General features: G+C 45.6%; 1 protein-coding gene across 2 annotated transcripts in view; it reads right to left on the bottom strand.

Annotated features, from left to right (window-relative positions):
- The window catches only part of FNDC1 (fibronectin type III domain containing 1), a 63,320-nt gene extending 40,162 nt beyond the window's left edge, over positions 1 to 23,158 (bottom strand). The window contains exon 1 of one of the 2 annotated variants that reach the window (XM_053974206.1): positions 23,078 to 23,158. In XM_053974206.1, coding sequence (XP_053830181.1) covers positions 23,078 to 23,147 — 70 coding nt within the window. In that variant the 5' untranslated portion in view covers positions 23,148 to 23,158. Of the gene's footprint in view, positions 1 to 15,891; positions 15,904 to 23,077 lie in introns of those variants that run through there. The other variant, XM_053974207.1, reaches the window with a different exon arrangement.
- Positions 23,159 to 26,713: the final 3,555 nt, after the last annotated feature.

The following is a 26,713-nucleotide window of genomic DNA, read 5'->3' as shown; positions in this document are numbered from 1 at the left end:
TTAAATTTTTTCTGTAAAACCAAATTGGAGTAACAACAAGCTTTCCAAGTGGGATGTACAATACTCAACAGTGCCTTTTCCCAGGCCCTTCAGACAGACCGGTGCAAGACCTTGAAAGTGAAAACATATCATACAAGGACTCCTGCCAGAAACTGGGGATGTCTTGTAGCTTTCCTGCTTAAATATTTTCCTTTTCCTTTTTTTAAACCCCCTTTCCCTACTTCAGGCACACCGGTACATTATTTTTTTGGGACGAGCTAAAGTTCAGTGTAAAATGAAGCACAGAACAGTTTTACTATTAAAAGCAGGTTCTTTTCTCCTAAACCCATCTCTAATTGTTCTGTTCTCCAACAGACACATGTATAAAATGTCTGTTCTGCACATGCCTCCATTCCTGACTGCCCAAACTCCTATTATATGATCCCTTGAGCACTGTAAAAGGTACCTCATGCAAGTTGGGTATTTTTTAACATTTGCTGACAAGTTGGCAGCATTCTTTTAAGAAGTCACACTGGTTCAAGACTTGACAGCTCTTTCAGTGAAAAAAAAAAATCCTAGTATCCAATCTAAACCTCCTTTTTGGCAACTTGAGACCATTTCCTCTTGTTCTATCACTTGCAACTTGGGAGAAGAGATTGACTCCCCCCATGCTACAACCTCCTTTCAAGCAGTTGTAGAGCTTAACAAGGCCTTCCCTGAGACCTTTTCTCCTTTTCTCCAGCTGAACAACTCCAGCTCCCACAACATTCCTTTATAAGACCTGTGCTCCAGAACTGCCCCAACCTTGTTGCCCTTCTCTGGACTTCCTCCAGCACCTCAATGGCTTTCTTGTATTGAGGGGCCCAAAACTGGACACAGAACTCAAAGTAGTTGAGTATCACCAGTCCAGGTTCAGGGGTATGATCCCTTCCCTGGTCCTGCTGTCACGCTATTTCTCATACATTTTCCTCATGTCCAACCCAAACATCCCAAAGAGCTACCTGCAGCTGCTGCCCAGCGTTACAGCGCTACATGTGCCTTCATTCTACCAAGGAGTGACTTTCTTGCAGCCTCCCACCAAGGAGCAGCTGGCTGCTGAGACATGTTTTCCTGTCTTCCTGTTTGGGCCAGCCCACTCCCTTAGGCTCCCACTGGAGCCCATGTGCCATTGGTAGCCACCACATGCCCAGATCTCAACATTTTCTTGAGCATCCCAGCCCTGGCTGAGGGGAGCAACATCTCTCCTCAACCAGGTCTCCCAGGCTGCAGTGGAAGCACACTGTACTGGTTTTCTCTCAACAGCCCTATATGTTCTGGAAGAACACTGCAGCCAAACAGCTCTTCTTCCCCAGTCAAAGCTGCAGCTTTCATCTGCAATTAAAATAGAGTTGCAAGGGATGAAGGATACAAAAGGAACCAGCCCAGCCAGAGAGCCATATGGAAAGTATTCCATGTAAAACAAATGTGGTTTTAGGCAAAGAGAATTGTATTGACCCTAAGGCTGAATGCAGGGGATCAGCTGAGATTTTAAAACCAGGGCTTTCCAAGGCTTCAATTACTTGCCTCATGGTAGCACTACACTCTACTACCATTGTTCCCATTTCACTAGTTAGTTCCAGTTTCTATTTATCATTTCTCATCACAATTTGACCAGCAGGAGTCTGAAGGCACCCAAGATGGAGTTATCAGCAATGGTTAAGATGGAGTTATCAGCAATGGTTAAAACGGCATCGCTGATAACTGCTGATCCATCAAAAACAGCGTTTTTGTGTGAAGTCTGTCCCAAGCTTTACAAGAAAGGAACTTCTCATTAAAAATGAAAGGCAGCAGCAGGAGCTTACCACAGCCCAGAAGCCATCAGTCTGGTCTGGAATAAGGCCCTGACCTCAGCCATACAGGGGAGGATTAAGCTGGGTTCACACCTCCCCATAGAAGTACCTACCAAGTTGCTGTCCCAACAGGTTTAGCCATGCCAAAGGGTCGGCACTTCCCAGTCAAAAGGACATTTCACACTCCTTAAGTTCCCAACAGAGTCACTGTCTTCTGCAGTCACAGCCCCTAAACCTCAGCATCCCCCTGTCCTGGTGTCCTGCTCTCATCTTGGCGCTGGGGAAAAAAAATCTGAATTTCCACAAGGAGGATAACCCTGGGACTGCAGACAGTGAGCAACAAGAAAAACTCATTGTATCCTAAAGACCAGAGTTTTGTCCTCCTGGGCAGGCTCATTCATATTCAAAAAAGCCTTCAGAACCACCACCACCACCAACAACAACAAAAATCACACCAAAAGATTAGAACTATCCTAAACAAGCTATACTCACTAGACAAGGGATGGGAGGAGGAAGTAATAAATCCCATGCATCATTTAAGTAATTCAACTCCCAATGTAGCCCCTTCCTGTGGGGATACTGAACTCCCCAGGAACAATAGTCTTGAACAGTCTTTAAAAAATTAGTTACTAAGTACGTGACTGAACTAAAGGTTGAGTCTTCCTCATCTGTCCATTATTTACCCCTCTTTTGTTCCAAAACATCTCTCTTTTGTTCCAAAACTGATTTAACAGCTTTCTGGACTTCCACTCTGGTCAAACAAAATCAACTGGAAATCATCTTCAGAACTCATCTAAAGATCTACCTGCAATGAAATGCTTTTCTATAGTCTCAAAAATGAGAGTCACTCCCTTTCACTCTCTTCAGTCTCAAAATCCAACATTACTTAAAACTGCAGGAATCTGTGTACAGTATCTTGGTCCAAGAAATTCAGGGCTGGTTAAAGCCTTGATATTGACTTTTCACAGATGAAATGTGCACTAGTATCGCCAAAATGTCTCTGTAGTGTAAGAAAGCATTTTACAAATTATGTAAGCCCAAAGCACAAGGTCTAAGCTGAGGGTAAAACATCCTCTGAACAACCACACAAGGAGGAAGCTTGCACTTGCCAAATCATACAGATTCTTCAGAGGGTCTCATCAATTATCTAGCAAAGGAAAACACAAAATAGTTCCAGAAGAAAAGGGAAGTACTGACCCCTAGCAATCAATCTATAACTGCAGGGGAAAACAAATCAAACAGCTCAAACCTATTAAGATACAAGTACAAAAAGTCATTGAAATTTGACATCACAAAAAATCAGGCACTTCAGTTTACCACTACAAGTCTAGGTACAGATTTTTCCTTTTGCCTTCCATATTCAGCAAAAACTTTTCTACACTTGGTGCACCATAACTTCAGGACTGGAAAACTGGACCTATACAATGTGTTCTGCTGCAGAGATGACACATAACTTGGCACAGTCAGTGGACAACATCCATATAGTTCATAAACAACTATCTATCTCTCTTTTCACTTCAGGCAGAAGTCTGGGAGACTGAGTACAGTGACCCAGCCATGGCCTAAGTAACAGCTTGGAGGCAGAAACTGGAGCTGCAAGAAGATAAAAATGTCATCAGAAAAGACCAAAAATGGTAGCTGGTAAATGCAATCCTGCAAGGGGCAACTTGACCAAAAATCATCAGAATCTGCAGTGCAACAGCAAACTGGCAGGATTTTTGCAGATTTTTTATAGGGGAAAGGCGGTATTTCAGTTTTTCTTATTATTTTAGATTAAGTTCCAAGCATCAAATGGGATTTTCTGATTCTGAACCCTGTACTTGAGACTACTGCTGCTTTACCAGACAAAACAGTATGAAAGGTTAAAGAAAGTACTGAACTGCTCAGTTCATTCATCCCTCTCAAAAAGCAGATTCCTGTCTTAAGAAGTCTTTAACTGCTCCCTAAGCTCAACTATTTGTCCTTTGAGGTAAGAACCTTGCACCACTGACAATCTGCAATCCAATTTCAGAGCTGAGCAACTCATTTTACAGACCCCTGCACCTTTCCACTCAAAACCACCACCAGGACTAGAAAAGTACCTCAGCCAGATGCGGTTCCTAGATCTCTGAGCTATTTTTTTGGGAAACAACACTCTGCATACTATGCATTTCCATAAGTGTCCAAGCCCTACCTCCATGAAGATGGCAGCTGTACTTGTAGCAAAAAAGGATAGTTAATTAAAGAACAGGAAAAAAAAGAGACTATATTTCAATTCCTTAGCTGGCAATTCTAAATTTAATTCCATTTGTGAGGTAAGACTCTTTGTAAAACATTCACACGCATAAAACCTATTGTACTGGCCATTCCTAGATGCAACTGCTTGAGTGGTGACACTCAATTTCAGGACACACATGGCAAACACATCCTAAGGCAACTCTACAGGTGCCCTTTTTGGGCAGCTTGTGAAACCAAGACAGGATTCTGCCCAGGGGTACAGAAAGACTGAGGAATGTCAGTCCTGCAGAAAGCACCAGGAAAGTCAAAGAGTAAAGCCCCACACTCACATGGCAGTGTTCATGTCCTGGCTGTATCATGGCCTGACCTTCACCAGGAAAAAAATATTGTTTTCAAAAATCCTTTGCAACATGATCAGTTCTTTCTTCTTCATGCCCCCAACATGTGCTGGTTTCCATATGGTGCTTTACTGTCTTCCAGTAGGTAAATCACTTTGTATATTGGCTTTAAGGGTTGGGGCAATTCAGATACACCATCTTATTTTTTCACCCAATTTGAAATAGATTATGAAACAGAGTGTATTTGACAAGGTGAAAGCAGAGCTTTACCAGTGAAGCCAGGCATCTAAGCTCTGCAGTCCTTTGTGCATCTTAAGGCTTTCAACCTTTGTTGATTAGTCATGAACAGGAAAAGGAAAATGTCATTTTACCATAACTGAAAAGCAAAGGGGAAAGAAAACGTCTCACGATTCTCATCCAGCAATCCACACAGGGGTGGCTGCTCTCCTCCTCACCTTCACATACTCTGACTGTTACCTGTCACCACACAGCTATCCCCAAGCCACAGCAGCAGAAAAGAAGAAAGAGGACAAACACAATATCACAGGAAGATAGTTGTTTTCCACCCAAAAATTAATGTCCCATGCCACTTTGGCTAAGTGTTACTGGATTTTTTTTGATAAGTTTTTTTCTAAGTTGATGACCCAAGCTCGGTTAAGAAAATGTGAGCAATTCACCATCTTCAATGAGGGCTGGACTGGGGCCATCCCAAGAAGAGTTCACTCTGCAAAGATATTTCCTGCAGTGGGTGAGCCAGTTCAAACAGTGCTGATGTGGCCCTCTGAACTGCAATGTGCTGACTGATCTAAATGCACAAGACTCTAGGCTCAATGATTTCTTTCAGACCTGCCCTGGCACAGAGCAGAACAAGAGCTCTAGTGGGGATCTTCAGAGTAGTGCAGCAGTTAACATGTGTAAAAAGCCTAAGTGTATGACCAGAGAAAGTAGAACTGAAATGGAAAAACAAATCCACCCTGAGGCTTACTGGGTCGGTGGGTCCCCTAGCATTTTAAAATGAACTGTTAAACTTGTCCCTGTGAGGGCTGATCAACTCTTGTAATGCCACTAATTTATACACTCAACATCAGATCTCCTCCTGGAAATAAGATAATCAGTTAAAGCAGTAGAAGCAAGCAACATAAAAATCCTTTGTTTCTTGCAGGAAAAAAAAAAAAATAAAAATAATTTAGCACATTTCCACACACTTCTGCTTGGCGCAGAAAGCAGGGACTGGAACGCTTTAGTTCCTGCAAAGCACAATGGAATCTGTGCCATAATTCACTGGGCTCTGGTCAGGAGCTTTGGGCAGAGGACCAGTATCCAGCGGTAATGTCTGATTTAAGGAAAGCGATTCATTATAGATCTGTAGAGGAGCTACCTGGCATCCGGAGGACATTCTTTAAATTGACAGCGTCAACAGAAGCTTCCAGCGCTCCCTTTGAAGAGCCCTCTGAATGCTAAGCACAGTGGATCAGGGCACTTTTCAAAGTCAGGAATGTAATTCTACACGATTAACACATGTATTACGACTTAGGAAAAACCAACAGTGAGTTATTGAAGGCTTCACATTCTCCCATTGACATCAATGCACAGGCTTCCTTCTGCATCAGTGACCTTTGAAGTGAGCCCTCTGAGGCTGGGCAATGTCTGTCTCTCACACTCACTGGTTTTGGATGCCTCACATCTGGTCTTCTCCAGTGATCAAACTACTGTGCAAAGGCCCCCAGGAACCTCACAAAGGCTGTCAGAGCACACTGCAGCCATGGCCTTGATCTGCAAGTGCCCTTTCAGGGTGTTGTCCAACACCTGCCTGTTCGCTGAGTTGGAGGAAAGGTAGTACTGAAGTGACAACAGCTTAGGGGGTTCCTAAGCTGGTGAAACCAGCTGGCAAAGGTACGGGATTGCCCTCACCATTACTGGCTTCACCCACAGGCTGAGCTGGGGGGACTCCTTTCCATTAACTTATTGGGCTGTAATTGTCTGTTCTCCCTGAAGACTGCACCCTTGGTATCTTGCCCTAATCATGAAGTCACTCATCTACATCTGTTAGTGTATTTATACAGCCAAAACCTTTAAAATGCATTACATCATCGGTGACCATGTTGTTCACCAGGCACTACAAAGAACTCCAGCATCAGAACAGATGAAGTGCACAGTCACTGCACCCACATGTGAGGTATGGACAACAGGTATGTGGTTGTGCACATTCCTTGGCAGGACATTCTCCTCTTGCCAGTCACCATGAGGACAAAGCTGCCTTCTAACCCTTCTGCCTTGTAGGTGTGACTGGTTGGCTTAAACAGACATCACAGATGATGGAAAAGCATCATTTGTATCAGTGCAACCATCCATAGCATATACCTGGGCAAGGGTTAGTCAGTTGAAGCTTCCAGAGAAAACCAACAATGTATCACACAGAGAAATGCAGGGATGAATTAGGGCCCACCTGTGGTTCCCTCAAAAATGACAGCTACAAAGATATGGATAATGTCTCCAGCCAGCATGAAAAGGGGGTAAAATCATGACACTTGGCAAGGGAGAACTGAGACTCAGTAAGCTGCGCTTTGCTGCATGCATTAACCAAGCAACAAAAATTTATGGAAACAGTTCCTCCATCTGGGCACAGAGCTGCAACAGCAAAAGCCATCCATTCTGAGCCATACAGCTCTCAGAACACCACTGTTATAATTTTAAAACTTGCATTTTCCATCTTTCTCTTTCCACATTCTTCTCAAGAGATTCTGTGGATATCTATGCCTTATAAACAGACCCCTTGGTTTATTTTACATAGCTGTGCCACTACTGCATATGTTTTTCACTTATAATTGTCACTTGGAGACTGATATCAGTCTCATGAGCACTTAAATATATCCCTCATCATATGCCTTTGAGTTCTTTGATTCAAGACTGCATTCAAAGCTCTTCACTCTCTCACAGCTTAAACCTTCCTAGTTCCCAGCTGAAGCCTTGGTAGCACACTTTGTCTCCAACTTAATTTGAAATCTACCCCTGCTCCAGAGGTAGAGGGACCAAGCCATTGCTCCTTTAGGTCCAATGAGAGGACAGAAACCCCTGACAGTCCAGAAGAACTGAGCAGGTGGTCTTCAAGCTCTCCTGGCTGCAGAGCTCTGGCCCTGGGGCTCCTTGTTGCCACCCACACTAATGTGCATGGCCTGGGCTCCAAAACACATGGTTTACATCAGGCCACTGTTTCAGCTCCTGGAGAATTACAGCCCACTGCTCAACTAGGCAGCCACTTCTTGGAGTGCAAAACATGAAACCTATTCCAGCAGCAGGCCTCCTGAAAGCTTCCAAACATCAGGCAGTGAGATGGATATGGATGAATATAGCACACTCTGTAAATCAGGAACAGTATGTAGGGGTGTGACCCTTCTAAAATAAAATCCTCAATCGCTAACAGAAAAGAGAGCAGCATTTATGAAGAATGTACTTTGTATGTCATAAAAACTTTAATTATTCCCAATTCCCTAATAAGTAAAATACAGAAAAAGTTGAACATTTGGCAGACCCATTTCGGAAGTGTTTTTAAAACCAGCTACTCCAAAACCAGCACTGAAAGGTGGCTTTTAAACCTGTCACTCAAAGTATCCCTTTGTCTAGATACATTTCCTCCACCTGGCTGTCTAATAGTAACTCAGATTGATATTAATCTATTTTTCTTTTTGATTCTCATCAATGCATCTTTCAAGGTCCTGATAATATTAGCTTCCTTACATTTGAAGTCTTTGAAGTTTTTCATCTGGTGAAAATAATTTTGTTTCTGGTGGATTGTTCTCTTTTACATGGCTTAACCGTATCAGCCAGAGATATTGCCAAAATACTGACAACATAAGGACATTTTTTTCCTATGCAGGACAGAGTCATAATTCTGACTCCAGCTGTTCCTTAAGAGTCCAGATAACAGTCTGAGGATTAGGTGGTACCATTAGAAGAATTAGGCTTACAGCCTTTAAGTTTTTGATAGCAAATAAAAATCATATCTATGCTATTTGACTACGTTTCAAATGTTAATACAGGTATCCTTTCACTCTTTTTTTACTGACTTCAAGTCTAACCTTTTCTAAACTTAAAAATGGAAGACTCTAAGGAAGGACTGGATGCCTGTGGTACTCTAGTTTGACCTGAAGCTCCCTGACTTCAGTGGAAACCTCTACTTCATCAGGCCTGTCACTGGAAATTTGATTTGCAAGAAGGGGGACTCACTGATTTTACAGAAAAACAAGTTTATAGCAAAGCTCACCTATTTCTTTTACATCAACAAGGAAGGATAGCTTGAGCTGTCAATAGATCTGATAAAGCCGTTGACCCAAATGATTCCATATACACCCCTTCAACTCCTCATCTGCAGGATAAAGGGAATATTAGTACTTCTCCACTGAAATGCACCTGAGGTTTCCCAGTGCTAACACCACACTGCTCCTGGCTGTCTCAACTGGCAGCTCCTGTGACACTCAGATTCTGCTTACTGTGCAAGAAACTCTCATCTCTTGGCTTCACTGGACATTCAATTGTAGAAATAGCACAAATATCAACTTACAACATCTTAAGCCCTGTTTCTGAGATAAATCAGAGCCTGAGGCTGCTTTAAATGGTGCAGTCTGAATTTAATCTGACTGCAATCACAAACACGACAAAAGCACAGGATAAAGTTAGAACTGAGCTTGTTTTCCCGCGATAATCCTTGTACAGGCTGTCCTCTAGCCCTAGTCAGAAGTTCAGTGACAGGAAGGAAACCTGCCTGAGAAAATTAGAACAATGAGCCCACACCAAGCAACTCATGCCATGGCAAGACATTGTCAGGAATAAAGCATCCCCCTTCAGAGTCTGTGTCTTTCCACACCATGTTCATGACTGTAGTCACCACATTGTTTTCACCTACACTTTGTTGTTGTTTTCATATTCATGTTCTTTATTTACTATAAACTGTGGTAACTTCTTTGTTTCTAACAGTCTAAGATGAAGCACACACTACATCAAAACTGTGTCAGGAAAGTTAAGAGCAAACATAACATTGCCACAAAGCTAACAGACCTACAATTTTGGTTAGTTTCCTGTTTAAAATTAGGGACACTTGACTCATACTACTTTTTAATGTATATTTTTGCTGTCAAAGAAGGTATTGAAAACAGACTGTTCATTTAAGAGAAGTGGACAGCACAGAAAAGAAACCCACAATACGGTCCCGAATATGTGGAAGCCACATCTTCCCTGCGACATCCCTGACTTCCACCTGTACCATCCTCACACTCTCTTCACAGCCACCTCTACAAAGGCTGGGGCCTTTAACAGCATTGGCCTTGGAAACACAGCTTAATCAGAAGAAGCCCACTGGTATCACGAGTGGTAACACTCTCCTTAGTGGGGAGAAGTGGGTTTTAAGCAGTTCATATTTCTCTCTCTGACTGCAGGAGAAGGTAGAAGAAATCCCTGAGAGATTCCAAAGGCAGCAGGATCCCCCCAAGCAACTCCATGGCTCCTGAGGGCAGACCCAAGGGCCCTCATGCATCCATCTGTCACTGGTGCTTGGGGCAAGCTCATGGGTTTCAACAGCCTCTTCCATGCAAGCTCCTGGAGAGCAGGGCTGCCCTTTGTTCACCACTACCCCAGTCCACTGTTTGTCCCTCAAACATTTCAAAGGCTGTCAAAGGTGTGGGGATACTCTAAGTGCCACTTGGAACCCAGGCAGGATTTTGGCTGCACAACCCGTGATGAGCAAAAACACTCTTATTCTCCTCTAACAATCTGGCAAGTTTGACCATGACAACAGCAGAAGGTGGCATGAAGACAACAAAAAACTTGCACTAGGATGGATATTATCCCTCTTGTAAGGTATACTGACTCCCACACCGAGAGCTGCCACATCTGAGACACAATCTCTACATGTGTTTCTAGGACAAAAAATTGACTGCTGGTACAAATGTATATGGTAAAATCCACCATGGCAGTAGGAAAAAATAACATCAGCTGGTAGCACTGCTCCATTTAACTGAAGTTTATGGTGGCTTCATGAAAACCTGGAATAAGACAGAATATTTGCTCAGAGTGACTTAGTCTCAGTGGCTTTCTCACATTCTGTGAAGCTGCCACTGAGGAAATGTTTCATTTCCACATAAGGAAATACATGCAGAGCTTTCTTTAAGTTGAAGGTGAAACTGGAACCACAGTTGATGCCCACACAGCTATGGCTAGATAGGAAGGATGCAGGATTACAAGCTCACAAATGCCCTTCTCTCCAGCACTGACACCAGCATGGAGCTTGCACAATGCTGCTCTGCCCAGACTGGACATGGGTCCTGGGTGTGTGAGTTACTGCACTGCAGCTTACCCACATTTACTGTCACTCCCACACAGGTTGCAGATGAGACAACTTATTTCCCTCTAGCTGGACCTCAGAGGATGCCTGCAGGTGAGGTAGTAAAAAAAGAGAGTATTGTTTCTAGGCTGCCAGGCATCCCCTCCACCACTGCTCCCTCCCCCTGTGCCCACAGCCTGAGGAAGCTTTGAAGTGGGTTGGCAGGGGACACAAGTCAGAGCCAGAGCATGCGCTTCTGTGAGCCAACCTCTGTCCTGCTCCCCACAGCTATGGCCATAGATCTCCAGTAAGGAAAACACACACCCATTAAAATTGCACTGCTCATTAGGAGGCTAACTAAACCGTGGCAGCATCTTTATGCTGTGCACCTGGATCATTTCTTATGAACCTCAGTCTGCTCTCCTTTCACATCCGTGCAGTCTCATTAAAACCAGTGGCATGTTATAGAAGCGCTCAAGTGAAGAATGAGGCCCTGCTCACTTAAAGGCTGAAGAAAACATTGTATGTAATTATCCTGATGGAGGATATGGACTAGGCTTACGGGAAGTCACAGGAGGAAGCACAGCTCTCCTTCTGCACCAGCTTTCACTCTAACCTCATCAGGCAGTGGTTACCAACATCCACAAAGCACAAAGCTTCGCATGCTTTGTTCATATTATTCACTTTATCTGAGATTTTTATCATCAGTTAAATTCTTCTACCCAAATACCCACTTTCCTTTCAAATTTCTCTCAGCTATTGGTTGCTGGGATGTTTCATGGCCCATCCTCAAAGCGGGAGACAAATGGTAGCCTACAGCCTACTCTGTATTGGTTTGTGATGGGCTGTGGGAGGAAAGTGACAACTCTCAGTCACCTTCACATCCCCTGAAAAACCTGTTAATCTCAGCCACTTTAACACAGCAAATGGATTACATCAGTCATTTGTGGGCACAGCAACAAGTGTTAACCAAGCCACAACTAGTAAAAAAACCTTATGGCTTCAACTGTTATTCAGAAATCTAGGATTTTGAAAATTTCAGAAAATTGATTTTCACTTATTAAAAAAAAAAAGGGGAAAAAGATGATCAGCAGGATACTTCTGAAATGAAGACTGGGTTTGAATCTAAAGCATTGGTAATCTGAATGCTGTGTTTCTGCTTTTAGTTCATTCCTTTACGCATATCACAGACTTAACCAAATCATCCTCAAGCATCCTACTTACATTTGGGATGGTTGATTTACACTTCTTTCCAAAACAACTTCAATATAGATAAATTTTCTCCCTTACCCAGTGAAATAGCACAGATTTTTTAATCTACTGGAGATTCATATGCTTATGTAAAGTCTTTCCATTCCATCTTTAGTTGAAGTGCATGTTCAACTTTCCATTTGAAACTGCCAAAAATGCCTCAGACTCACAAAGTCAGAGAGTAGGAATTCAAGTTTCATCATGCATTGAAGGAAAATAAAATCTAAAACTCTTCATTTTTGTTTCACATTTCCAAACCTTTTATAAATCAGAAAAGTTAGTTTCCCAAGGTTCAGGTTTGCTAAGAACAAAACTCAGGCTCAACATTAGTGTCTGCTCTTTCATTAGCAGTTCTCAGAGATTAAGTTACTTTACACAGACTGGAAAACGTAAATCTTAAAATAACATAGTCTTTGCTGCTTCCTCTTAATGGAAAATGCAAATAAAAACCACTAAAATAGTATTTATATAGCTCTAATAAGAAACTGTTCACGATTCATGTCTTGAAGTAAGACCCGCTCTGATTCTTCTAACTAACTTTATTCCACATTATTTATTACAAAAGTTTTTTTCCAAATCTACACATGTAGCTTTGTACTGTAAAAGGGAAGCTGGTGGCGCACCCTCTAGGGCTCCCAAAGTGCAAAACTCATAAATCCTAGATAAATGGACAGAATACTACGATCACTATTTTTAGGAGCTCTGTATTAGGTTGGGCTCAGATAGGCACAGATCTTCACTACTGATAAATTACTTTCTTATTTAATTTCTTTTCCAAAGAGCAACTTTCTGCAGTCATATTCAAAGCAATGTCTTCATGCTGACATGAAGCTGAGCTGTTTCACACATTATAAGCAGTTCTATCATAGCTGAGCAGACACATCTGAGACACATGGCAGCAGCCACTTGGATTCGCCTCATCATGACTTGTCAAGTACTGGGACAGTTAGCGAAGATTTGCCCAATTAATAACCTTGAAAATAATCTGAACATATAAAAAAGATGCAGTGACAGCTCTGCAGGTTTGTAAAAGAGAATCTATGCCACCTTCCTTGGGTTAACCCAGGGACATCTAGAACTGAAAATACACATTATCTACATTGGTTAGGTCTCCAGTGTTGAGATTCAAGACTTGCAGCTTCTCCCCACAGAGCATAGAATATCCCTGACCAGTGGGATGTACAGCAAGATGAGCCTCTGGGGAAGAAGAAAATCAATCCTTCCTGTTAACAAAGCCTCTGCAAAAATCAGGAGAGCAAGTCTCAGGAAGGACTTCCAGAGTCTTTAACATGCCATAGCTAGCAGCCTGCTAGAGCTACGTACCAATGTACATGGACTCCTACTTTATGTTATTCATGTTGGTGTTTGAACACCCAAGGTAGGAGATTTGGAAGGAAGGATGCAGTGGAAGGGTGTATTGATGCAGCCCACTCTGACTGCTGCTAGGTGACCTGTGACACCAAGCTGGCTGCAGTACAGTTCAGAGGAATGAAGCTTTCTAGTACCAAAACACCCGCCCAGCACTGCCCGCTTTGCTTGTGAACTCTGACCCACCCATCACCAATGCTGGTGACCTATAATGATGTTGTGATGAAAAATAATTCCCTCTCTCTTCAAACTTGAGCTTCTGATGAAAACCAGCCCTTACTTCTGTGGCAGTGGTATCCTCTACTGTCACAGGGCTTTGACTAGATCTGCATGGCAAGGACAGGTTACCCAACAGGGTAATGGGCAGCCTGAATCTGGGTGTTCTGTGTGGCCAGTGCTGGGGAAGCAGCCCTGCAGCAACAGCAGAGACAAGGTCCGAGCTTGGATCCCTCAAACCAAGGCTGGCTGCTAAGAGCAAGGCAAGGAAATTTGCACTATTTTACAAGTAACTTAAGCAACTTGCTAACCTTTTGTGGGTTGACCATCTGCTACCATTCAGGAGCATAAACATTTTGCTGAAGCTGCAAAGCTTCCTGAAACACAGTGATTTCCTTCCATACAAAGAGGCCCCAAATTACTCAAAAGCTCCTACAAGCATTTTGAAGTTTCACTATTTTCCTTCTCAGTTTTTATGGGGACTACTTGCAAGCATAACAAAAGTTTGGGGGTTTTAGAATATATTTATACAGCACAAGCAGAGAAAAAATATATTTGCAAAAGGTCCAACTGCTGAAAAAGCCAAAGGGTTCATTTCATGTTGGCAAAAATCTTGCAAACTCTATGTCTAATTTTATGAGGCTCTTATGTTAGGATTCATAGGGTCTGTTTCTGCCACCCTCACTACAATTACTAGCAGCTTGTTCTGTAAGTGTCCAGTCCTAAGAAAAATCGTGCTTCTCCCAAAGGAAAGCAACAGATAGAACAGTAGGCATGTGCTAAAATTAACTCCTCCATCTTCAAACACACCATCTTCTTTCAGAAACATCCATACTAACTCATCAGATACTCTGATACTTCTATCCACCAGACCCCGAGGTCCATCAGTTATCTGAGCTCTCACTTCAGCTCTCTCCACTGGGCTGAATCCTTCCTATCTCCCTGCTGGTGTTAGAAAAAAAAAATCTTGTTTTTTCTTGTATTTCCTTCTCCCTTCCCTCTGTTTTTAAAGACACACACATGACAGTTCCTTCCCTCCACTCCCAGTGGGAGTGTGGATACCATCCTCTCCCAGACACACTCCCACTGTGCCACTGTACAGGCACAGCTGTGGCCACACCACACTGCCTGTGACTACCCTGTGCTAGCATAACATGGGACAGCTGGCTTGTCACCACCACAAGGGAAGACTTAAGCCAGTTCCAAGCCATTTCTCTTTTAATTTCACTTAGGAAGTGGTTTGAAATCAGTTTCCATCCCTCCAAGGTTTCACACTCATTCCCATTCCCACGTCACATCATCAACTGCAGGTTTCCAGCCCAACCTGCACGATGTGATACCAAACACAACTAGAATCCCACAGTGTCTCATACCACTCATCATCCCACCCTGAGGGTAATTTAAACAGGTGTTTTTCAGATGAAAGAAAGTGTGTTAGCAGAGGTGTCTGGCCCTCAGCAATCAGCATTTCCCAGGGGCATGGCATAACTGCACTGGGGGCTCACTTGCTGGGAGGGCAGATGAGGAGCACGTATGGTGTGAGACATCTTGTGGCAATAAATTTGTGCTCAGCAACTGAAACCCAGCAGCTCTGACTTGGGAATGGCTTTCATGAAAACACGTACAGTGCCCACTGAGCCTGATTCTCATTTAAGCATGGAGTCAGGCTCCTGGAGGATCAGCTTGACTTACAGTAGCCATTACGAGTGAAGAAAAGGAGTTTAGTGCCCTGGCAGAGCAATCACTGCATTGCAAACAAAATAATACATCACTGTACACATCTAGCATGGAAACTTGGCTTGCTAATATTGCTGTTTAAGGTTTAGACTTTCTAGGTTTTCAATACTGTTGCTGTGCTATCACAGAACAGCTTTTCTGGTTAATTTCATTTTCTTTTGACTTTGAAAGGACAGCAATTTTGCTTCTGCATGTATTCAGCTTTGGGCAACTGGGCAATTCACAAGACATCAGTCATTACTTCTTGTTTGGAAAATTTCAAGCAGAAGAGAGTAGAGTCTTAGCTTGGGCAGTTCTTCAGCACTGCAGCATGGAAAAAACATTCAGCCCATTTTTAAAACAGGGCCAGTAGAGCTCAGGAAAGGTGAGATGTAACTTTCAAAGGTGAGATGTCACTTTTTCAAAGAAAAAAACATTCAACTCGTTATTAAAACAGGGCCAGTGGAGCTCAGGAAAGGTGAGACATCACTTTCAAAGTCTGTCTTAGACTTTTGAATGAAACCAGGCCTTGTGATCCCCACTCACTTCCCTAGTAACATAATCTTAGACACTTATCAAATACATATATTACAAATACATGCAACGTGAAATCAGCCTGAAGTCTCAGAGCAGCAAAGCCAAATGGAGCATTTCCATCACTTACATTTGGTTTTAAATTGTTTGTAGCCCCTCTGCTTTGGGAGACCAGAAACATGAGACCAATGGCACAGCTGGGACAGAGGCTGACACAAAGCTCAGCTGATGCAGCCACACATAACCCAGAGCACCCACTCCTGCAAAGTGCAGCGAGCCCTCAGCCAAGTCATTGCTTGGCTGAGGATTGCTGTCAGCTTCACACTACTGCAGCCTCTTGGAGCGTGAGCTGAGGGCCATCTGCAATGCATCCCGGGCTAAAGACCACACAATTATGTCACCGAGCTCGGCATGGCTTCAAAAGGTGATGAAAGGGAAAGACATGCAGACTGTGCAAAAGTGCAGCTCAGTTACTCATGCAGGGGCAGATTCTGATGCTGTTAGGTGCTTCCATGGGGCTGCCACATGAAGCAAGACAGTACCCAGCAGGAGTTACAGCATCTAAATCCAGCTCTCCATCCATCTGGCTACAGCCTGTATCCTGCCGTGCTCTCAGACCTGCCCCAAGATCTCAGCAGCAAAGGCAAAATTAAAGGCTGTCTTCCTGAGGCTGAGAACATGAAGCCTGGCTACTTCTCAGGCTGCGGGATGGGTGCTAGGCTTGGGAACCGGGTGCTGCTCCACACTCCCTTCCCTCAGCAGCAGGAGCATCCAGGGGCTCTGAGAGGGCTGGTGAGACGGGTGGGAGGGCTTGGGCTGTTCTCTGGTACCACAAAACATGCATGGCAGCATGTTTTGCCAGTTACATTTGCTGCTTTCCATTGCGGGAATTTTAAGGCACATTCAGTTGTTATTTCCTGATTCCAGCTAAACCCTTCTGTAAACTCTTCCAAGGACACCACTCTGAAAGAAGGGATTAAAGAAGGGATTAAGCACTTCATAACAGAATACCAAAACAAATTATGTTGACTATTCAATTTCTCTTATTTTTGTCTTTGTTTTTTAGAGACACGGAAACACTAACATTGCAGCTCCAGCAGTCCTGCACTTTTTCCCAAAAAAAAGTTTCATCCAAAATATTGCAGTCAGCTCTACAGTAAACATGACAAATAACCATTTGAAGAGTGGCCTCTTATTTTACAGCAAATGTATATATTAAGAACAACCAACTCCTCCAATGGAAAAACAATCAGTTTAGTACAGGAAGAATACAACAGTCAGAAAGATTTGCTGGAACTAGGATCATTGCAGAATGCCCAAGAGGACTTAATAACTATGTAATAGTGGAATAGCTGCACTGGAACTGTGAAATATGAATACACTCCACAGTCCTCAAAGAGTAATTTACTCTGTTTAATGAAGAGCTGATTTGATGACTGAGTTATTCACCGAAGAGGGTTGATTTAAAATGCACACTTCTCCAGACCACTTTTTAATGTGTACATAGTTAAATTTGGATGTTAATTTTATGTGTTCTTCCAGGATGAGGAGAAGCTTGGACAGCCTTCCTTACCACTGGATTTCAGTATTACATTTGATGTAACTAACAATTTCTCTTTGTTTAGGAAATGGTCTCTGTTTAAAGCACACAATTGCTACATGGCTTGAGTCTTTCTTCCACTTTTCCTTGCTTCTCCACTCCTTAAGACTATTTGCTTTAAATACAGACCTGCCAAATGCAAGCATCTATACCAAAATGGAGACATATGCAGGCTGATTTCAGAGGCACTGAAGAGTGCTCAGCTGTCACCACAGCACAGAGATGTGACACAGCCAGGGTACACAACCCAACCTGGCACATGGGAAAAGCTGCTGTGTCCCACTGCACAGTTGTCATTTATGAAAAGCTAACAGTGGGCCAGAGGTTACAAGTTCAATGAGAGTGAGGTACAGTGACTGCTGCTTGAGAAAGGTACAATTTAACCCAGAGAGATTTTAACCATCCTGAAAGTGCTGTGAACAGTACTAAACATGCTGAAGTTTAAACACGCATTTGCAGAAACTGAGTAGGAGAAAAGACCTTATATGACATCCCAGACAGCAGCTCTAGGGAACTTGGGAGGAGAATTTGCCATTTCCAGAGCTACATGACCCAGCAGCCATGTGCCTTAGGAGGGTGGGACACAGGACAAGCGGTCTGGAGAGAGGTCCCATCTAGCAGAGAGCAGGCAGAGGGAGCTCAGCAGCCTGCACAGGTCTTGCTGGGGACCAGAAGCACATGAGCTGTCAGCACAAGCTCTCATCTCCCCAGGCAAATCAAGACCAGGCAATAAAGGGGACGCTGTGTAAACACTGTTTGATGTTGCTGCTGTTAACCCTGCTACCAGTATAGCAGTTAAGCACTGAACCATGTGGTACACTGTGGAAAAAGTTATTTTTCATTACAGGCTTGTCTAAAGTTTAAAGAGGAACCAGGGAAAGCAGACACTTTCCAGGTGCTTGTACACCCCCAAAGGAAATGAATCCTACTACAGAGGTGCTGCAGGCAAAGGCTGCTGGTGCCTCATGTAAGAATAAATGTGAGAGCTGGGATCAGAGTGTGAACAGTCAGTCTAGCCAGGTACAAGGGCAGTGCAAAATCCCGCTGGTCTAAATGCCTCTTTGGTAAGAGGCAAGCAGTGGAGACACAGGAATAAACCACACCACCCTTCTAAATCCCTAGACCTCCAGGGTGTGGAGGAAAGTTAAGAAACGTGTGTCCCGAGACTCAGAGGACAGCAAAGCAGAAGATCTCAGCAGTTCTTTGGTTTTCTTTAAATCTTGTGCAATTTAAGCAACTGTCTTGATCTTGGCAGTGCTTATTTTGGCACTTCAGTTTGTGAACATTCAACACAGACTGTAGGTTTTGCAGCCAAGAGTGCAGCAGAATAAGCAGTATAGCAAACACGTATAAGAAAATGCAAACACGATTTCAAAGGCTTTCTATTGGGGCATGCACAACAAAGGATCTTTCAGACAACCTCACATTTCTTCAAGACACCCATCACTCCTCAACTGACCTGAAATGTAAGCCATAGCACTCCTCAGGGGCTATGATGTTAGTGCAAACATAGCCAAAATGCAATTTCTCAACCCACATGGAAGAAAAATGCTTGGGTTTCTCACGAGACAGAGGGAAAGGACCTCCCCAGCTTCAGTATCTGATGCTCTCCTCTGGATTTCACTGCCTCACATCCCAGCAGTTCATCCCTTCCTCTCATGCTGGGCAGGGGCACTGGCTGCAGAGCTGAAGCCATCTTTCTCATCTTGGGGAATAATGAAAACACTCATAGTTGCAAGTGAATTAAATTTCATGTGCATTCAAAGGAATAAAGACAATCCCGCAGTGCAGCACGCCAGTGAAAGTGTTTCTGCTTTAGGGAGCTGTAAAAGAGAAATGACACGTGGCAATTTCAAGGGTAGAAAAAGACAACAGGGAGTACTGGCACCTGCCTGAAGGATCAGTACAGAGTCTGCAGGGCTGGGGGAACCCTCTCAAGACTGCACAAAAGTGTGGTACACCTGCAGCTTGGGGGAGAAAATAGCAGCATGGGGCTTCCCAAGAGGAGGGCACATCAATGTCCACACCATTTCCTCTGGGGAAGTGACCACTTCTGCTTAGTGCATTAGCAGTCTGTGGGAGACATGCCTATCATCCATGCTCCCTCCTCTTTCCCAGCAGAAAGCACAACAAAAGGTGAATGTTCCCATGATACATGCATGAACCTACCTATGGTTCACTTGGGCAGGTGAAGGGGGGAGTAAAGGAATACTAATTTATGAAGACAGTTAAGTTAAACAAGATAAGCAGATCCTGAGACTTCAAAACTAAGGGGAGAAAAAAGTGTTGAATTGGCTGCAATTTTTTGCATATTTGGGATCACACCCAGGCTACTAAACAGAGGTTCACTCTAGAGGTCTTTGGTTAGGAAGAGGTTCCAGTCCTGATTATGCTTGAGCTGCAGCAGCATAAATTTAAGAGACATAATCCCTCGTGCCAGCACATCCCAATGCCAACTCAGCCACATTCCTGAGAACTTCCTCAGTGACAGACAGAGATGTGTTACGTAACTCCCAGCTAGAGAAACCATGAGTCCTAGACACGCACCAGAAACTGCACCTGGTGGAAATATTGTTATGCTTCCTTCATGTGAAGACAACAGCCCACCTGCAGACAGCTGCATACAATATGAAGCAGATATAAAGTCCAGCCTAAGTTATCTTGAGAACTTAGATGTCACTTTTCAGTGTCCTGCATGGGAAATATGATCACTGAATGTGTCTGAGATATATTTTTGTGCAATTGAATGCTCACTCAAAACACTGGATCACATACACAAGATCCCATTCCCCCTGCTGGTGTGTCTTTGTCTTGCTGCATCATCTACTCAGCCCCCCCCACCCCCACCCCTTCTAATTTCTTTCTGTATAGATCAGCTTCTGAAAGCATCTTCCTAACCACACATCCAGCAAAAATCAGTCCATGTGTTGTCTGAAGAGCTGGAATCACAGACTTGGACGGCACAGGAGCTTTCATACATCTGACACACCCAGAGGCTGAGTACAGAGCTATACAGTTAAGACCATTACAGCACTGTCCTAAATAACTGAGAAGATACATTCCTTAGAGCTAAATGAAGTGGAAAATTCCCTTGGAGACCCTTCTGCTTTCTCTGTTTGTGTCAGACAGTCTAGACAAGGAAGGAAAATGAGAGTTAGTACTGCTGTCAGAAAGGCTCTTGCTCTGAGCAGAGCCTCTTCTTAATGTTTCTCCCAAACTTCTCCCATTGGCTGCAGGTGGTTCTTGAATACTGTTTGTCTAAGCTGATTAAGGTGGGTGGGTGACTACTGTTTTCTGTAGTCAGTATCCATTCTTCCACACATGGGATCTGGCAGCAAGCAGCAAATCTCTCTTGGCAATACACAAATGGGATCTGCCCCCTGAGTTGGCTCCAGTACAGCAACCTTCTCTTAAGCTTTCTTGGCCAGAGGACTGCCACAACAATCCTGGGCATAGGCCCCACACTGACTTTCTATTTTGATAAACAGAACACAGTCAATGACAGCACCAGCCCAATGCCAGACCCTTACAGGGGAAAAATCTTTCTTTTCTTTCCACAGACAAAAATTGAAGGGCTTTTTCACTTGGTCGGAGCCTGTCTGCTGAGCCAAGGCAGCCTCCCTGTCTCATAGACATGGTACTTGGACAAAGGCTCCAAAGTACAGAGTGGATTTGGGACAGGTTCCCTAGACACAGCGCATGCAGTGAAGGTGGTCAGCAGGACCATTTCAAACACAGCTAGAGTGTGAGAAAGCAGGACCGAGGGCAGCAAAAATGCTCAGCAATGGCTTTTACCCCTTGAGAAAGAACTCCAGAACCCACCAGCCCTCCTGCCTGAGACTGCACTTGCTCAGGACACAGCTCAGCAGCTTATAAACTACTCTCTAGACCGGAGAAGGAATGTGGTGTCCACTCGGTGTGGCCAGCACACTAGCAAGGACAGGGAGTACACATGCAGCCCACATCCAGTCCTGTCCAGCCACTCTGGAGTTAACAGTGCAGTGTTCCCACTCCAGCAGGTTTTGGTGTGCTCCAGAGTTCCATAGCTGGGAAGCACGCAGAGCTCTGTGCAGCACTATGCCAACACATTTGGGTTTGTTCAGAAATTGGCCAAATTTTTATAGCACATTGGTGTGGGACTGCAAAGAAAGAAAGACTATATGGATATTACATGCAAAAATTTTAGTGAAGTATCAGACTCTCCAAGAATCACTTTAGACATTACACAGTCAGGGAAGCAAGAGCCTGCATGCACTCAGCAGCTAACACTTTTCCTCAGAGGCTATGACATTTCTCACGATGTTTCCCTCAATAGCAGAACAAAAACTCCCCTGCTCCCTTCCCTCCTCCTCTCACCTTCCAGCTGGCAGCCCCAGAAATCCAGTTCCCCCTCCATTTACCACTGCCACGAGGGAGCACTATTATAAAACCGCTTCCAGGAGTGTGATCCCAAGCTTGACCCGGACGGGCACAGCAACTTGCAGAGAGACTACAGTTCCCGGCCAAGCAGATCATTCCTTTCTGGTTGTTTAACTGCACACTAAGACTCACCAGAAGCCACGGGTGACATGAAGTCCCAGGCTCTGCCGCACAGCCCAGAGCTGCAGGGAGAGCTGGGGAGAATGCTATCGCCCTTGGCTGGCTCCTTCCTCTGCGACTACAGCACGGGGCTGGAGATGGGACAGCCACCACATCCGGAGCCTGCGGGCAAGTGTCCCTGTGCCGCTCTGGCTACTGTAACCCCAACAGGTACATTCTAGCGCTGACATGACTCCTTATGTGTGTCTATACTCTGTCTTTACCCGTGCTCTGGTGCAGACCTTGTGCTCAGAAGCTGAGGAGATTCGGTTCAGCATTGCCTGCGGTGCAAAAAAGTGCCGAGCGGATGCTGTGATCGTACACTGCTTCCACAAGAGAAAGGACAGGGCAGATCTGCCACTGCCTCCCACAACGCCACCTCCAGAACAGTTTAAACCTGAGCCTGCGGGCCCCGGGGAACTCTGACAGCAGCGCCAGCCTCGCCGAGGCTGATACACGGTTCGATCCACAGGACTCCGGCGGTGGGAACGAAGGGAAGAGGGATCTCTCCTGGCTTCCCGGAGAGATGCAGCGCTGGGCTACCCGGTGGCAGTGCCGCTAACCGCGCGAGCGGGGCTCCTCAGCAGAGCCCAGACGGGACGATGGAACCATGACGAGGTTCCAGGGGGGAAAAGGCATCCACGGACTGAAGGCAAGCAGGAGGCTGTCACCCTCCGGTGCCATCTGCTCAAGTCTGGCCACGAGCGTCCTTGTGGGCTGCCAGCCGTGAGCTCCGGAGCTGCCCGAAACGCGGCAGAGCGGCAGCGGGCTAACACACGGAGGGTCCCGGCCGCTCTCCGAGAGCCAGGTGACCCTCGGTGCCGAGGCTTGCCCGGCTCTGCAGCTCCCCTCCCCGCTCGGGGGGCACCGGCCGAGAGGCCCGCACACGCAGGGGGCAGCGGCAGGTGCCTGCGCCGGGGCAGGGAGGCGGCCGGCTCGCCCGGGGTGTCCCCCGCGACGCCGCCGCGGCGCTCGTCCCCGTGCCGGGCGGGGGCAGAGAGCGGCGCCGCTGGGCATCCCCAAGCACCGTGTCGCCCCGAGCCCCCCGCCCCGCGGCACCTCCCCGCCCCACGCCGCCGGGCAGCGACGCGTGTGGGACGGCAGCCGCTCACCCCCGCGCGGGGCAGCTCCCGCGTACCTGGCAGGGCGGCGGGCAGCAGGGCGGCCAGGAGCAGCAGGGCGGCCCAGGGGCCGGCGGGCCCCGCCATGGGGCCGGGGGCGCGGGGCGCGGGCGGCGGGAGCGGCGGGGCGCGGAGCTGCCGCCCGCCCGGCGATCGTCTCGGCGGGGCTGCCCCGCTGCTGCCTGCGCGCCCCGCCGTCTCCTCCTCCCGGGCTGCCGGGACACTGCAGCGGGGCGGCCCCGCGGAGGCGGGAGCCGGCCCTCCGCCCCCCGCGCCCCGGCCCGCCCGGCGCCCCGGCCCGCCCGCCCCGGCGGCCAGTGCCCGCAGCATCCCCTCCCTTGGCGTGAGGGCACCTGGCTCCTTCGGGAAGCATCTCCCCAAGGAGACGACGAGCTCCGAGCCTGCCCCTCGGCACCAGGGGAATTTCAGCTGGCCCACGCGTGTTACCCGCACCCTCGTGCTGCCTTTTGTCTTCTCCACTTGTGGCACTGTGCCCTTCCAGCTGGCGTGGGTATTCAGTCCTGCGTGGGCACAGGTTCACTATACAGAGCTTTCTATACCAGGCTGTCTTTCCTTCTTCACATCATCTTTTGTTCTTTCTGAATTTTCACCCCATATCTGGCCGGGGTTTTTGCTTTAGTAGCCTTGCACTGGAGAGATGCACTGTTAGATCTACAAGGCACTTCGGAGTCCGACTTGTCTGGCTCTTCCCACAACCCTCTAACCCATATCCCCCACCTACTTTTTGAATGGGTCCTCTGCTGTGGAACCTAAACAAAAATAAAACTAAAATAAAACTAAATGGGCATAAAACTTCTTGCCTGCTATGAAGGGAGAGGAAAGAGACTGAGAAAAATAAACATCATATATTAAAAAAAAAACAAAACAAAACAAAAAAAAACCCCAAAGAAACAAACAGACCAAACAAACAAAAGTACAAATCAAAGGAAGCCAAACAACAGGAGCAGACTTTGCACAGGAATCTGGCTCCACACCTGCTTCTGCCCAGACACTGGCTTTGGCATGCTGCCACACAGCTCCATGGCTGAGCACATGGAGGACTGGCACAGAGTGGCTCCAAAGTCTCAGGCTACATCTCTGCTGCTGGACATAGCTGCTTCTGGGACTCTGGTCCTACTCACCACTCTGTCCCTCCTGGCCAAGCTGCCCAGGGTCCCACAGCCCACAGGAGCATACTGGCCACGTCCCCACTGGTATCAGTGAATACACAGTATCCTTTGTGCCCTGTGTGTTACATATGTGCATTTTCATAGTTTGCAGCATCCAAAATGAGATGCAGACAGTGTTAACTGATGAGCTGAATGTGTGTCCACAGCAGAACACTGTAGGCTGCATTCCCTGTGATGTTACAGTGGGATGGTGTTGGAGAGCTCTGTGGGTCATAGGGAGCCAAACCTGGCAGCTGCTTAACCATAGTGGGTATGGGGCAGCCTCCTGCAGAACTACACCTGGGTTTTGTTTCATTGCTAGGTGATCACTGCACTCTCTAAGGAAGCCTGGGAGCAAGCTGAGACTGGAGCAGCCAGGCACAAGGTAGGGACTGTAGTCCAGAACTGAAGCAGGAAGCCACACTGGAACAAGCAAAGGGAGTTGTGGGTATCTCCAGAAAGCTGTCTTTCAACACTCCTGGAATATTTCCTCCTATAACTTGATTGCTATAGCTTTTAAAAACCAAGCAGCATAGCAAACAGAAGGAGTCTCTAGATGACAGGGTTTCAGGAAGCTCAAGTTAAGGCACATTTGTAATACCACATTTTTAGTAGATTGCTGTCCATTGCAGCCTCCTGGCTTTGCATCACACCAGGCATCACTGGTCACTGTACCCCTCATTGCTCTGTACACTGTACCACTCCTGTTTGAGCATCACAACTTCATTATTCCCTTTCAGCTTTGCTTCTCTCTTTCCTAAGTGGCATTCTTAAGGATGTAGTTCCCAATGCAATATCATCAGTCATATCGTGTGGAATGGAATGCAAAAGTGCAGCTTTGAAAGGCCTTTTCTGGATTATGAATCAAGGACTGACTTGAACACTGACTGGTTAAAGACATGCAATTCTCATGTGGGACACCAGCTGTTTCTGAGAGAAAGTACACTTCACTAGCAAAGCATGACAGCTAGAGAAAAAATTAAAAACAACCACACTGGGAGATCTGGATATTCTGGTCAAAAGTTTTAGCAAGTAAACCTGGTAAAGAGTATCTATTAGAGTCAGGGATCTCAGCATCACAGAAATCCAAATCCTGCCTGTTATCTGCAGCAAGAGCTGTTCTGTGTGAGGAAGGTATCATTTACATGGTGCACATTTGGGAATTTCAGTGGATATAATTAGTGGAACAATGTGACTGTGCCAGTACTCCCTGATAAGGATGTCTGAGCTTGCCCTAAGAGAAAATGGTACCTGGCAAGGCAGGAGGAATGGCCTCAGCATGCCCCTCCAGCACTCACACAGCCCCTCTCACTCCTCAGCTGGTCATAGGTGGCAGAGGGATCCCCCCATGGAAGCTGACATTACTCAGCAGGGTCAAGCCTACTTGCTGCTTTTTAAAGCACAGCTCTGAAAAAGGAAAAACTATGGCACTTGCTAACTGGAGGCAAAACGGTATATAAGTGTACTGGAAAGGGTGAATCTTTGCAGAGTACACAAATCTGGAAGGGGTTTTGTTTTCCTCAGTTGTTTCTTCAGTGCTTGCTCTATGCAAGTGCATCCAGGAGAGACAGAGGGTTGAACATGCAGGGGTGCAGCTATCTGTCTGCATGAAACTATCCACCATGCTCACCCATATAGGCTGTGCAGTCTTGGAGGTTTTTCACTTAAAAGACAGAATTCTCTTGAGAATGTGGATTGCTCAGGAAACAACCAAGATACCATATTGCAATGAGTATGGACTTGTTCCTATGGCAATGTGAAATCTGTTTCTTTGCAGGAAAGGAATTTTCTGTAATTAGCCCAGCTAATATTGGTATAACAGTTAAGATTAAATTATAGTGTAAACCAAGACAAGGGATATTTGGGATTGCTGATTCTTTCTCTCTTGTTTATGCAAGTGCTTCTCTTGAAACCATATAAGGCCAGACAAATAATCACTATATGCTGGAAAATCCTGAGCAGAGAAGATGCAATGCACCAGCAGTTTGTTTTCAGAATTTCTAGAAAACTCATTGAAACAGGTCTTCAGCTGGCACAGTCTAGCAGAGCTTCTTGCCTCACCTCCTTTCATTCTCTGTGGGGCTCTTTTATTTACACCAGCTAATGGAACAGCTTTTTGCATTTGGTGAACAAACTTACTGACTCTTGACTTCAAGTATGTTTGTCATTGATGCAAAGGAAAGATAGCTGCAGGCTGTGAGATAAAAATGGTACTCCCAACAGTTTGTAGGGGCAGGTTTACAAATGGAAGACACAGGCAGACAGAGACATATAAAGGAAGAATTTTAGTGAGCCAAATTGTCAGATACTTATAAGCAATTTCAAGGGCTCTGTACAGAGAGTTTCTCTCCTCTGTAATTCTCTACAGCACTGGCTGCAGCTCACTTGGATGCAAGCAATCAAGATTCAGCCCCAGCATCAGCCCAGGTATGGCAGCATGGGCTCAAATACAGGCATGGCTCAGCACCCAACAGCTAAAGCCAC

Source organism: Vidua macroura, chromosome 3 (assembly GCF_024509145.1).
Source record: "Vidua macroura isolate BioBank_ID:100142 chromosome 3, ASM2450914v1, whole genome shotgun sequence".
NCBI lineage: Eukaryota > Metazoa > Chordata > Aves > Passeriformes > Viduidae > Vidua > Vidua macroura.
The sequence above is the reverse complement of the archived record's forward strand: the minus strand, read 5'-3'. Positions and strand labels throughout refer to the sequence as shown.